General features: G+C 43.1%; 1 protein-coding gene across 4 annotated transcripts in view; it reads left to right on the top strand.

The window, feature by feature from the left end:
• Positions 1-400: 400 nt before the first annotated feature.
• ALKAL2 (ALK and LTK ligand 2) overlaps positions 401-14,450 on the top strand; it is a 15,610-nt gene continuing 1,560 nt past the window's right edge. Inside the window, exons 1-6 of one of the 4 annotated variants that reach the window (XM_071741808.1) lie at positions 663-751; positions 1,849-2,049; positions 2,931-3,262; positions 5,727-5,780; positions 5,892-5,972; positions 8,295-8,361. In XM_071741808.1, coding sequence (XP_071597909.1) covers positions 3,004-3,262; positions 5,727-5,780; positions 5,892-5,972; positions 8,295-8,359 — 459 coding nt within the window. In that variant the 5' untranslated portion in view covers positions 663-751; positions 1,849-2,049; positions 2,931-3,003 and the 3' untranslated portion in view covers positions 8,360-8,361. Of the gene's footprint in view, positions 752-875; positions 1,408-1,747; positions 2,050-2,930; positions 3,263-5,726; positions 5,781-5,891; positions 5,973-8,294; positions 8,362-14,450 lie in introns of those variants that run through there. The other 3 variants (XM_071741809.1, XM_071741811.1, XM_071741810.1) reach the window with 3 other exon arrangements.

Genomic DNA, 14,450 nt, shown 5'->3' with positions numbered 1-14,450 from the left:
GTGACTGAAAACAAACCAAGCAGCCACAGTACAGGAAGGATCCTGGACCCCTGACAAACCGTTCTTGCTCAATCTTGCCTCTGGGTGTCTTTCTTCATCAACTTCTGTATTTATTATTTTATTTTTTTTTAGTAACTCCATTGTGACAACATGGGCTAAGATAATTATTTGTACCAACAGATACACATACCGTTTATATATATATATATATTTTAATGAAAATCTAATCGGCCACTATGGGTAAAAATAACGTAGTGGATAACACAATGGCATAAAATATGAGCTGCACTCTGTGAAACGGCCACGCCGTTTTCCCGTGGATCTGCCCGCACAGCCCCCGCTGCCCGCTCTCCGCCAGCAGCCAGAGGAACGACCGTTAACGGGTCCCGCGCGAGGGGCCGGCGAGCCCCGCGTGGCAGCCGCGACCCTCAGCGCCGCCTGGCGGCGGCAGCGCCGCGCTGGGCTCCGGTCTCGGCCGCTGGGGGTCGCTGTTGCCGCTGCCTGAGGAGAGCACGGCGGCGCGCGCTACCTGTCTGCGGAGGCCGCCGGGGCAGCGGGCGGCTCTGCCGTGCTCTGCTCTTCCCCGCTCTGCTCTGCCCGTCCTGCACTGCACTGCCCTGCCCTGCCCTGCCCTGCCCTGCCCTGCCCGCCCGAGGGGCCGTTGCCGGCTCGGGAGGCGGGCACCGAGCACCTCCCGCTCCCACCCCATCGTCTGTCGGGGTCTGGGAAGTACGTCCGCCACGCGATCCAGGTCCGTGTTTGCCCATCTCAGCTGCCAAGGGAGAGGTTTATCCACACAGGCAGAGTCAACAGAAAAGTTCAGCCGGATCGTGTTTCACCCCCACCTCCCCCCCCATCCCACACGCTTCTAGGGGCTTCGCGGGGAAAGCGGAGGGCTTGGGCTGAACGTATTTATTGAGGGGTAGGGGTGTTTGGGGTGGCTCTGGCAACAGGCGTCTGGCTCTGGCAGGGGAGCGCACCGCTCCCAGGAGGTTGTCGCCCCCCCGCACTTTCCACCGCCGGCTCCCCCATGCCAGTGCCTTCTCCTCGCTCGGGCTGGCACCCTCTCCCGAGGGAGCCGGCGGCTCCGGGACCTGGCAGGGCGCTGCTGCCGAGGGCACTGTCTTCGCCGCCCTCTTCCTCGCTCCATCCGGCCCCGCTGGGAGCACTTCCAGGCAGCGGAGCGTCGAGAGAGCCCAGGAAGCCGCCCGGCCACCCGAGATTGCCCCTGCCCAGAATCGGGGAGAAAGGCGACACGCCCGCCTCTTCCACCCAGACCCCGCTCCCAGCCCTCTCTTCGCGGGCTTCCCGGTCGGCGGCAGCAGAAAATAGCCTTCCTCTTCCCCGGCAGTTCGCCCCCGCCCCAACACCTCCCCTTCCCCGCCGCAGCCGGGCCCGGAGTTCCCGGTAAGCAGGCGGCTCCCCCACTGGGGACGGCGCGGAACGCGGCGGCTGCGGCCCCGGGCCGGGGACCCGCCTGACGGGGAGCCACGCCAAGGCCATCAATATTTCAGGGGCTCGTCAGCGCGTTTCTAATTAAAGGCTGGGGCGAAGCGTGCCCCCCTCCCTCCTTGTCCCCATCTTCCCGCCGCCGCCCCCTCCCACTCCACACACACACACTTGGGACCGTCTCCTTACGTCGGAGAGAGACGAAGGAGTGACTGAGCCCTACCCGGGAGAGCCGAGCGAGGGGGAGGGACAGGGGGGGACCGGGGCGGGAGGGAAAGGAGGGCGGGAATAGGGGGGCTTGTGCAAGCAGCGACGCTCCCAAGGATGCCAAGTGGACTTTTATTGTTTTCCACCCACTTCCAAGTCGATACTATCTGCCGTCTCATGTCCATCCTATAGCCTATATAAGCGGCTGCGCTGGAGCTGGAGGCGATGGAGTAGTTTGTGGATACCGCGGTAGTGCAGGGACGGCAGGGGGGCGGGCGGGCCAGCGGCGGAAAACTTGGATTCCCCGCCGCTCACAGGCTGCTGCCATCAGGGGAGAGCCCCGGGAGCAGCTCCCGGGGGGGCGACATCTCGGCTGCTGCGACTGAAAGACAGGTAAAGCGGACGGGAAGGGCGAGAAACCCTCCTTCCTACCCCACGTCTCTCCCCACGCCCCCAGCCCTTCTGCCCCGCTGAGCAGGACCGCGGCTTGCGGTGGGGCAGGCGGCACTCCGGGGCCGCGCCGGTGACAGCGGCAGCCTGGGGTTGGCCGTGAGAGCCGGCGAAGGGAGCACCCAGCGGAGCCGTCCGAGGGCAAGAGGCTCTGGAGATGAGTCCCCCGCCGCGGGTGGCTGCCGCTCCCTACTGCTCCCTGGGCAGGGGACCGTGGCCGCCCGCGCCCCTTCTCTGATATGAGAGGGAAAAGGGGCTGAGGAGGGGAAGCCCGATGTTGCCGTTCCCTGCCCGGACGGCTGCCCCCAAGCCGAACGCCCCCCGTCCGCCGCTCCCGCCCGCAGCCCCCGCACGGAGCCCCGCGGGTGGGGTTGGGGGGCTCGCTCGGTGCGCAGCCGCTGCGGCTCTTGGGCGAAAAACTTTGGGGAAAGTTGTCGCCCCTTGCCCGCGCTCCTCCGTTTCGCGGCGTCGGGCGGGGCGGTACGCGCCGCTGGTCCGTCACGACCGTGTATCCGCAGGGCGCGGGGAGTCCCGCCGAAGCACCCCTCGACTGCCCTGCTCGGCGGCTGCGCAGCCCGCCCTCCCCCGGGGCCCCGGTGGGTGCAGGCGGGCGGTGGCCGGGGGCGGCGGGGCGGGGCGGGGCGCTGCCAGCCGCGGGGTGCAGGCAGCGGCTCCCCCGACGCTCTGCCGACCCCCCCGCAGCGGGCTGGGCTCCCGCCTGGGGTAACCTGCGGAGTGGTCGCCGCACTTTCTGTCTGTCATGTTTCCGATTTCACGCCCACGAGTCTCCCCACCTCCGACCCAGCCCCGTTTCTCTCTTCCAGTGAAATAGGCGTCATCCCACGGTCGCGGATCCTTCCTTTTCATCTGCTCGTGCACCCTTCAGGTCAGACTGCAATGAGTGGACTGAGGTCTCCGGGGCTGCTGGGGCTGGTGCTCTTAATGCTCTCAGCAGGATATTGCAAAGAGAAAACTGACTCTGCAGATTTGAAGGACAGACAAAGTCTCCTAAATCTGATAATGGAGATCATTCAGGAACTGAAAAGGTACCACCTGGAGAAGGACAGCGGGGTGCAGTACTTCTCCAAGGATGACTATAACTTCGATCAAAGAGAAGTGGCTGACTATGGAGGATACCAGGATGAACAGAGAGTTGGTAAGTCACAATCCATGACTTGAGAGACTTTTTCCTTTCTGTAGGGTACCTTGGTGAATCAGGTATCGGACTAGGTTGCTAATTTCATATCAAGAATTCACAGCTTATAATACCTACAGATTCCCTTTGGTACCCGAAACTGATGTAGATGGCAAATTTGGAATAAAAAAACTCCACATCTGAGTATCATACTCTCGATAATATACTTGACTGAATTTCTGACTTCCTGTGTATTGGCTTTGAACAAAACCTATTAGTAAGAGAAAAGACTGACATGGACTGAGATTGAAGAAGTAAAGGTTGAAAATGCCGTTTCTTGGAAATTTACAACTTTATAAAATGTGCTTGGTTTAAGTGTTTCTTGGAAATAACCCTGCAAGAATTCCCCTGCAGAAGTACAGTATGCCCTTATAGAAATCACATCTAGAATCCTTTACTGTTCAGCTTCATTAAACCTTTTGTCCCACTTGTTGGTCCTTTTTTGTACAGCAGTGGTCACATCCTATGAAATCCTAGGGAACTGAAACAGGGTATTCCTTTGTCACTGTACAAGGTGTGACTACTTTGGGGTACCCCTGTGGGCCTCCTACTCAATTTGACTGGCTCTGCTCTAACCTCTGGTGAAAGCCCAGGTTGGTTTGCAAGAGGGTCAGAGCAGTCCAGAAGTGGTCTTACTGCATAGTGGTGGATAGTTAATGCCCAGCTTCATGATGTACATTTGTGCATCCAGTTGAAAGCTGATTTGGCTTCTGCTGCCATGTCTATATTTACTGTTCACTGTCATTCCCAAGCCCCTACAGCATAACTACTCCTCATTTTACCCATTCTACTGAAACTAACTTTCTGAATATTTTTTTCAGCAAATGCCTACTCACCTGTTTCCAAACTGGCTTTAATTTTACTAGTGTGCTTTTTATTTTGCCTTTATTTATCACATTAAACTTCATTCTACCTTTTCTTCATTGTCATTCAAATATCCTCATTATTTGCATTTGTTGGTGGTTGTCAAGAAAATGTTACTTCTGGATGATTGATGAATATACAAAGAAGACAATTTTGCTCCACTTAATATCAGTGTAGTGAGACCACTTTTTTTTTTTTTTTTTTTTTTTTTAATAAATGTTGACAAGTTTTGAAAAGCAGACTAAGCAGGAAATCCTGATCTCTTAAGTTTCAACATGGAACATGGGCATAGTTTTTGGTCATCCTACATCAGGACATTGGTGCAAAACATCTGGTTTGTGATGAACAGTTATCTTTGTAAATAATAAATCTACTTCAGATCAGATTAGTTGGAAGTGCTGTCATTGACTCCTAAACAGGATTCTTCATTCTGTTATTATAATGGAGTTATTCCCAGCAACTCGGAAAAGAACTGCTGCTTAGAGTCTTCCATTTCACTTTTGGCATTACTTTCCCAGTGAGCCTGTCCCATGGGAAATTTCTGAGTGAAGTATGTGTGGTTTTCATGCTCTTCATGACATAATTAGGTCAAATATGATAAGGTCAATTTTACTTACACTGACTAAAGTTAGAAGTAGATGAAAAATTACTTTCGAGAAGTGTCTAACCTCACAACTGAATCAGATCTGGATGGAAATGCTCTCTCCTTTATATCTGATAAGAGGTGCCAAGGGAATGAAAAAGGCTGCTCAGGCATTTATGGTCAAATAAATAAAGCACCATGTAGTATATCATACACATGCAGCACTGAGCTATCAGCATAGATATCGTAACAGAAAGCAATCAAAGGTAGCTGTATATCAGGAAGAGACAAGCAAAGGTTAGGGCTAAAATGGATTTCAGTAAACCAGTTTCATTTTGCCATCTGCTGAACACAAAACACAAGGCGGTAAACCACAAACGCAGAGAGCCAGAAGAGAGCAATTTGCTTGGGATCATTTCCTGTGATTTTTATTTACTGCCAGGGAAAAAAAAAAAAAGGATTCCTGTAAGGAGATCAATGCAGTTTCATGACAGCAGATGACACTGCTTATACAAACATACTGGTGGCAAAAGAGTGGCTACAGTTGCATAAGAAAACTAGAAGACAATAAACCAGCCTTGAATATGTCTTTGGGTCTTAACCACTAGTGGAGTTTCTGAGCAACCACAAAATAAAATTTCTGAAAAAAATTAGATCTATGTAAACTTGACACTGTAATTCATAGAGAGATACAGTCTGACTCTCTGAACTGTCATCATCATTAATAACTGCACACCAAACAGACATTACTTGTTTCATTATCACAGTGTGTTTCACAGTGCATTCTACAGCAACTTGATACATAAAACAAATGCTTGCATTTTGGCCTACTGCATACAAAGGACTTCTGGCCTCTGTGCATCTGTTTCGATGTAGTGGTGATGGTTGATGGACAGTTTTATTTCCTTTCCTCATACTATGCTTGGCAAGCACAGTTCCAATGCAGCAGGGTGACTGTTCTTTTTTTCTGGCCAACAGAAATAGTTCCCAGAGATTTGAGGATGAAAGACAAATTCTTAAAGCATTTAACAGGTATGTTTTAATTTTGCATTGGTATCCATCATTTCACCTATAAACTGTAAGCTGCACTCTTTCTCCTGTGAGTTGTGCTGATTCATAACTTCCTTTTTCTTCATATTTCAGGTCCGCTCTACTTTAGCCCAAAATGTAGCAAACACTTTCATCGGCTTTATCACAATACAAGGGACTGCACCATCCCAGCATGTAAGTGCCCAAACCAGAGACTTTCATGAAACAACAGAAAACTCTGAAATTGAACAGCTGTATGAGGTACTAGTAGTGATACAATGCTAGAATATGTTCTTTGCAATTAAGAATTTGTAGTGCTCTAAAATATTCATCAGCAGCATCAGCATTACAGTGAGGAAAACACAAATTTTTCATTGCAAATACATTGAGTAGAATGGCTGTAAACAGGAGTTACCTAGCTACTGATGTATATCTGGATCCAAACCAAAGGTGTTTGTATTCCATAGAAATACATGACTTCTCTCACAGACCTCTCCTATCAAATTTTGAGTGCTGCAAGTTCAAAATAGGATGAGAAATCCAGCTGTGGCTATTTCATTTTCATTTATTATTTATATAAAACATTTTATAGATGTTCTATATTTTGATTGTGCAATTACCAGTCTACCAGTGATGTTAACAGTGAATCTTCACAACTCCTGTCTTCAGTGAATACAAAACTATAATTTCATAAAGCTTAGTAAAGAAAACAAAATATGTCAATGGATGCAAATCAGCAAATTCAGCTTATCATCTCTCACCCATGTTGGCAGCACAGACACTTAAAAATAAATAGAATCAAACACTGACATTTATCAGTCAGTAGCTATGACTTTAGATTCATACTGAGGTGGACCTGTTGAATAAGCAGATGCTATTTTAGTACAGCCTTTTCAGAATGGAAGCACACTTTGTTTTACTTGTCTGAGGTCAACCAGTTGGGTCAGTAGCCAAGCTAGGAATAGAAACAAGTTAGATTCCAAGTTTCAAGTATTAATAAATATTTCAGTCCAATATATTTTAAAGGCATATTTGGTAAGAATTGCAGGCTTTTTCCCTATTTGTAAGGCTTCAGATTAGGAATATCTTCTACGGATAAGAATTTATTGATAATGGCTAACCACATTCCATTTACATGGATGGAGATGGAAGTTGTTCATAACTAGTCTGTTTTGAACAAGCAAATGATCATGCTACATTTTTTGTAAGGATCACATCATAAAAATCATTCAACTCAGCACTAATAAGTACTTCAAACTGTGAACCTAAAAACTAGTTGGTTCTAATGTCTGAATTAACCTTTTCCTCCTGACAGGTGACATACCCACCAGCATTATGTCTGGATAATGGAGGATAATTTGTATGAATGGCAATTACAGCATATCTATGCTGTGAGTTAGGGAGTGTTAACATGGCATCTCTAGGAAATATTAGATGCAGTTACTCATAAATTAAATAAAGCCTAAAGAAAATCAACATCAGTCACCCGAATGGACTGACTAGCATTTCCTTAAAGTAACTTTCTTCTAGGAAAATCAGATAAACAACCTGTTTTAATTCTTGATGCACAGTATGGTGCTACTTTTTTTATAATATCCCAACTTCAGGTAATACTGTTCATTCTATGTAGAAATTCAAAGGTCAAACAAGAAAGAAATTCAAAGCATCTATGATGCTGCAGCACATAGGTAGCCATTACAAAAGCATTTATTTGGTATACATTCTAGTGTTTTGTACAGCATAGTAACATTGACACCTAAAGTAACTTACTCTGCTGTCTGTCCCTAACCAACTTTGTCAAAATTTGCTTTCAGTTTGCCATGATAAAGAAAAAAAAAATCTCTTTAAAAATTTTGTAGTTTTGCATTGTTTCTGTCCCTTAGTACAGATGATTCAAAAACCATAAGGTACCTACAATAAGAACTACTAACAGGACTGCTGTTAAAAAAATTTACTAGTTTTAAGACTTGATACAGTTATGAACAGATTTGTGTGATGTGGTCATCTACTCGAGCTGGATTTAACATTCCTGTGACTACACATTATTTATCTCATTTAAGTTTTTCCAGGAAGAAACTTTATTTGAGCATTGCATTACTTGTAACGAAGTTGATGGCTTGCTCATTGAGGGCTGGATTTCAAAGATGGATGAGTACTATTTAGTCCCCCTGTAGTATGGAAATACTAGCCACATGTGTAGACCCCACATTTAAGCACAGACAGAGATGTATAAGTTTTTATACATACATACTCTTGGAGAGTCTGCAAGCACATTCATGCTATTTATTTATAGATACATATGGTTACACAGTTACATGTGCTATTAGACACAGCTTCCAATTATACAATTTTTATCGGCTCCATTCTAAGTGGAAGGAGCTGATTTCTACACTGTTGCAAACTAGAGTGTTCACTGAACTTTATTACAACAATAATTTGCACAGCATTATCAATTTTAATTTTTAAAGGCAAAACTGGCTACTTCAGTAATCTGTTTATGCTTGTTTTTCATGACAGACTATAAAAGATGTGCCAGGCTTCTTACTCGGCTGGCAGTAAGCCCAATGTGCACGGAAGGATAAAGGTAGGCTTTCTCATAGCAGTAATGACAGCCTGCTGCATAGCAAAGCAGTGGATTTTGTGTCTCAGAAATGAAAATTCATGAGAGTACTGTAGCAATTGTCCCTTGGCTAAGGTATTCCCCTCACAGAGCACTTAAAGGAAGTGGTTTAATCTGTCAAATATTGGCAATAAATAAAGGGTACCCCCTACTGGAAGTCATTATATAAAGATCTGTGTGCATCAGCTGTGAATTATTCATTATTTGCAGCACCAGCCCATTTATGTAAGAAGCTGTAATATATGGTGTATATTTTAGTATGAGTTAATACATACATGCATACATACATAATACATACATATTAACTTTATAAATACAGATAGGTTGCAGGTGCTTTTATAGTAATTCAGTTTAAATGTATTATTAGTAGCACTGATAAACTGACATGAAGCTACTCAGATTTCTTGGGATTTTCATTGTGTTCATCTCTCATGTCTTTCCCTCTATTTCCCTCTATTTCACCATACACCAGAATAAAAACAAAAAAGCAACCAGCCAAACAAAAAAAAGTATTTCTAAACTATTTCTAGAAAACTGATGCATAGTATACAAAAGGATAACATGCATTCTGTCAACCTTAACCTGTGATAAAAATGACCTCTGACAAAGGGATATGTAATAATTCATATGGATTTTGTAGTAACGAACAGTGTAAACCCAGGATATTTTAACTCTGCAACAAAATGCACATCTTGTGGAGAAAGTCAGGAAAAGCAGTAAGTGGTATTTTTTTTTAAAGCACTGACACTATTTTGTATGACAGTCTTACACACAAGAGGATGATCAAGAATCTGATCAAGAGAAGTGTAAAAAAAAACTGGAAAAAATATACAAATAATTTATTAATGCTTCTCTGTCACAGAATCTTAGAATTTTAAGGGTTGGAAGGGACCTCTAAAATCATCTAGTTCCAACCCGCCTTCCACTAGCTCAGGTTGCTCAGAGCCCTGTCCAGCCTGGCCTTAAAAACTTCCAGGGATGGGGCTTCCATCACCTCTCTGGGCAACCTCTTCCAGTGTCTCACCACCCTCATGGTGAAGAACTTCTTTCTAATATCTAATCTAAATCTATATCTACCATTGTTTGAATCCATTCCCCTTAGTCCTGTCACTACCTGACATCCTAAAAAGTCCCTCACCAGCTTTCTTGTAGCCCCCTTCAGATACTGGAGGGTTACAATAAGGTGTCCTTGGAGCCCTCTCCTCTCCAGACTGAGTAACCCCAACTCTCTCAGTCTGTCTTCATAGGAGAGCTGCTCCAGCCCTCTGATCATCCTCGTGGCCCTTCTCTGGACACACTCCAGCATGTCCATGTCCCTCCTGTAACAGGGGCTCCAGAACTGGATGCAGTACTCCAGGTGGGGTCTCATGAGAGCAGAGCAGAGGGGGAGAATCACTTCCCTTGACCTCCTGGCCACTCTTTCTCTTGATGCAGCCAAGGCTCTGGTCAGCTTTCTGGGCTGCAAGTGTACACTGATGGCTCATGCTGAACTTCTCATCCACCAGCACTCCCAAGTCCTTTCCTCAGGGCCAATTGGAAAAGTGTATTAATCAGAGTCCCACAGCTTCATTATGGGTATGATACTGTTCAATATTTTCATTAATAACCTTGCTGATAGAAGACAGTATATTTATGGATGGCAGCAGTATACAAGAAACAGCCATGATAGATTGAAATCTTGAAAATAAGCTTGGCTAAGTGGCCGAATGGTCTAAAACCAGGGTAAAATTCAAAGGAATGAGCAGGAATAGTCAAGTGCAGAAACACAGCACGTTGTGAACAGATGGACAGTTCTGTAGAAGACACAGGAGTTGTAGTGGATCACAAATTAAGCATGTAAACCATGTGACACTTGAAAAAAGACAACATACTGAAATTTATCAATGGAAACATTGTTTGTAAAACATCTGAAATAATCAGTTGCTGGAACAGAGTATTTAATTAAGGACAAGTGGGTGCCTCTCTTAAGAGTCCAAAGAAGAGCAACATGGATGAGCAAGGACCTAGAAGATTTAAAATTACAGCTAAAAGGTATTTGGATTATTTAAGTAAAGAAAAAATAACTGCAGGAAAACATGATAGAGCTATTCAGTTCCATAAAATGTGGCTCCAAGTCTATCCAGTGTGGATAAATAAGACATAATTTGTTTAACTTTGCAACAAGAGAGGATTCCAGCTAAACACTAGGAAAGACTTTTCTAATGGCAAAGGCATAGGTAATATATCATCAGATGTGATTCAGCATTCTGACTTTATATTGAATTCCTCAACATTTTAAGTATTTTCTGCTTGACTTCATCAAAGAAACCTAAATTAGCCCAGCTTCAACACAGAATGTTTTTAATGCCAAATAATTGTTAATTGAAACATACATGCATGGAGAGGAATCTTACCCATACAATGTATTCAGGGATGGAACTGTGGAAACAATTGCATATAATATTAGAACAAATAAAAGTTAGCAGATAGGTAAATTCTTTGATCAAATAAATAGAAATGCCAGGGATTTGAGCTGTCAATTGTAAAATCCAGAAAGCATGGGACAAATTGGCTAGAATATATTGATATTCACCTGTGGAAGATAGGTGCATAACGTTATTACCCATAATAATAAGCAGATGCACCTGAGTATTCATTTCTCCCATTCCTTATAAAACATATCTATACCTTTACCTTTGTAAACACAAACTCAACAGCTCACAACTCAGCAACAGTAACTAAAGTGCTTCACATCTCAAGCTGGGAGTCTTATTTTTAAGAAGTCTGTCTCATTTTGCCACACAACTCCTTTGCTCAACTAGGAGACATCTTTCAGTGTGAGTAACAAGCCTCCACTTCCTTTATCCTCCACACACACAAATCACTAATAGTATCATCACTTTTAAGTAACTTCTTTTAGTAGTAAGGCTCCTCTCTGCCACACATGCCTTGTGGTGTCTCCTTAAAGTCAAACATCCTTTCTCCTCAAAGCTTTTCCATTGCATCACTTCAGTTTGTGTGGCTAAGACAGAAAAGTGTAATGCAGACTTCATTTGCTTTCATCACTTCATGGACAAAACTGTAGAAAAATGGGTTCATGTTTTCCCACTTATCCATCCATCCATCATTTCTCCACCAACTGTACAGTTATCATTAATCCACGATGTTTTCAAGAGGCTTTGAACATAGTACCACTTAGGCATAGCAAGACAAGATTTGGAAGCCATTTCTTATTTAAGATGGCTCTCTACTGTAAGAAGAGGTTATTCATAAGTAAACACTCCTGGTTTCTGCCATAAGGCTACTAGTTAGTATCAGTTCTAAAGCTTAAACCATCTCCTGAGCACTAGATAAAATTTTCATACAGGATACTGCTCCACAAAGGTCTGAATTCACAAGTAGAATGTGACTTTATTAACTGTGATCACAAATACATTAAAAAAAAATCTTAAACTCATAAACTGGTAAAATAATACATTCTTAATTATCCTCACCTAATTTTTTTTCCCCAACAAGTGAGATTTCCTGGTCTGCTCAGGAGCTGATTTTTGTTCATTGGAGGCGTGTGAGTGGGATGGACTATAGATGAATTATTGTTTTGCATTAATTTGGAAAATTAATGGTTTCAGTGCATTTTTGAGATCTATGGACATCTATCTGTCCGTATTCAGAAATCGCTTTGGAGGAAAGCAAGGGCCAGGTTTGTTTTTCATTTGTACTTAAAATGCATTTTGGACTATCATAGCTTTACAAGACACTGAAACTCAGTGCTAGATCAACCAAGAAAATAGGATGCAAACCCAGGAATTAGGCATCTATTACTATCACAGTACTTACTCAAAGCACAGAGTTGTGATACCTGGTCTTACGGAGCTGTCACTTGCTCATTTATCCTATATATATGTAACTGGGCTCCACCTTCTCTTTTTTTAGAATGTATGTTCTCATTTTGGTTCTCCCACAGGAGAAGCAATGCTGGGGTCCAAAACCCAACCCTTTTACATGTTGGGATTGCATGAGTGAAGCCAGAGCAGCAAATTTTATTACATCACTCAATAGTTCATTTTTTCCAATCAGCAACCCAGGCCATGTTACCTGGCTGCCACCAGCATAGTCTCTACTTTTATTCTGTAACACCTCTCCTCATGTTCAACACTGCTATGCCAGAGTCCTGTCCCAAGTGCCCTTTTTTCCCTACAAAACAGTAAGAACAGCATGTTTTGAATTATTTTTGCAGCAGTATTTTAAGGTTTATATTGATATTTAAACTAGTAAATTCTCCTGCATAGATTAGATTTCTCTTCAAGTCCATCTTTATCATCTTGCACAGATGACTGGCACCAATTCTGGAAAGCTGTAATATGCCTTTACATAACTTGCATTTGTGCTTTTTAAAACTGGAACAACTGTATGGTTGGGTCAGTTCCAGCTAATACTTGCACTAGCAAAGAAGGATGAACAACAGGAGAAAGGAGTTGCATAGCTACCCACGTTCTTAACAGAGACTGTGGTCAAAAAGTGCTCAGAATCTCCAGTAAGACAACTTGCCATCCTTCAGCTAAATTCCAGTCTCATTTTCCTAGCAAGACATATATAAGACAAATTATTTGAAATTTTTTTTTCTTTTTTAAAAGTACAACAAAAGTACAACAATTTTTAGCACTGCTAAAAATCTGGGGCCTTTTCAAGGATGTCTGAAAATGCCAGGGATTTAGAAAACTGCAATTTAAATAGGCACTGGGAATCTAAGACTCACAGCTTTTGGTCAGATATCTACACAAAACCAGGTATAGATGACAAATGAACATCCTATTCACTTTTAGGTTTTCACCCTCAGTGATCTGTATAGTATAATCAGTAGTTAAAAAAATTGTTCTCAGAGTTTAACTTGTTAGTTGTACCACACATTCAAACTAAAAGCACATTTAATTTGTTTTTAAACATCACAGCTTAAAATAAGGTACAGTATTATATACAGAAAATAAGCTAGATTAAAATCTAGGACAAGGAAAAGTTACATCAGTTTCCCCTCTAAAGAATGACATTTTTAAAAACAGAAAAAAAAAAAAAAGTAAGTATTTGTCCAATCTGTAAAGCCAGAAAAAAATTAAATTACATTAAGCTTTCTGTAACATTATTACATTTCCTCATAGCTTTTAAAAATTGCAAAACTAAATACGTTTAAAGACCACTAACAAGAATTTCTGTATGCACCCATAGCTTGATTTCCAATAGATTATGTCAAGTCTGGCTGACTTTGCATTCAAATTATTCTATTACAAATTAAATGGTAGAAAAAATTAGAGAAACTCAAAATACTAAAGAATTCACACTGATCATGGGAAAGAGAGTTACATATGTTCAGGCAAGTTGAAAGTTTTAACCATGACATCAGCAGAACTCTCATCAGAGACCCACTGTTTTATATCTCCCACATACTTCTGGTGTGTATGACACATAAGCTTCAGCTAAATATGTTCACATGCAGTGTCTTTCACCTGTGCAGTTCCTAAAAGGCTATTTTTTATTTCAAATTAAGGGCATTAGCAGCTTGAAATGGGTAGGCAGAGTTTCAGCATTCAGTGGTCACCTGCCTAGAAAATGTGACTGCAGAAAATCTCAGGAGTCAAGGGAGAGGGGATGGATTTCTAGATTTGTATACATAGAGATGGTTACATTATATTTCCTCATAAGGCTTAAAGCTGTGAGGAAAAAGGGTCTTGGAAACCTTCACTTCTCAATTTTTGAATTAACAATTCTAGACTACAGACAATATATATATATATAAGCAATGGGGATAACTCTGATTTTGTGTCAGTGATTTTGATACCAGTGTCAAAAAAAAGGTTATGATTTCATTCCAAGAAACTACTCTGGGAAGAGTTAATAGAATGAACTTCTGCAGCTCCTACTCACTTGGTGTTGCTTCAGTGTTTGCATTTCCCAGGGGCTATATTTATATGACCAAAAATAAGAAAGTTTCTTCTGTTTCTTACTTGTTTATATGAATCCAAGTCTCTTCTCTAATGGACCAAATGCAATACTGTCCTGGAGGATGTTATTCACTTTTACTC

The sequence above is a fragment of the Heliangelus exortis genome, chromosome 3 (assembly GCF_036169615.1).
Source record: "Heliangelus exortis chromosome 3, bHelExo1.hap1, whole genome shotgun sequence".
Classification (NCBI taxonomy): Eukaryota; Metazoa; Chordata; class Aves; order Apodiformes; family Trochilidae; genus Heliangelus; species Heliangelus exortis.
The sequence above is the reverse complement of the archived record's forward strand: the minus strand, read 5'-3'. Positions and strand labels throughout refer to the sequence as shown.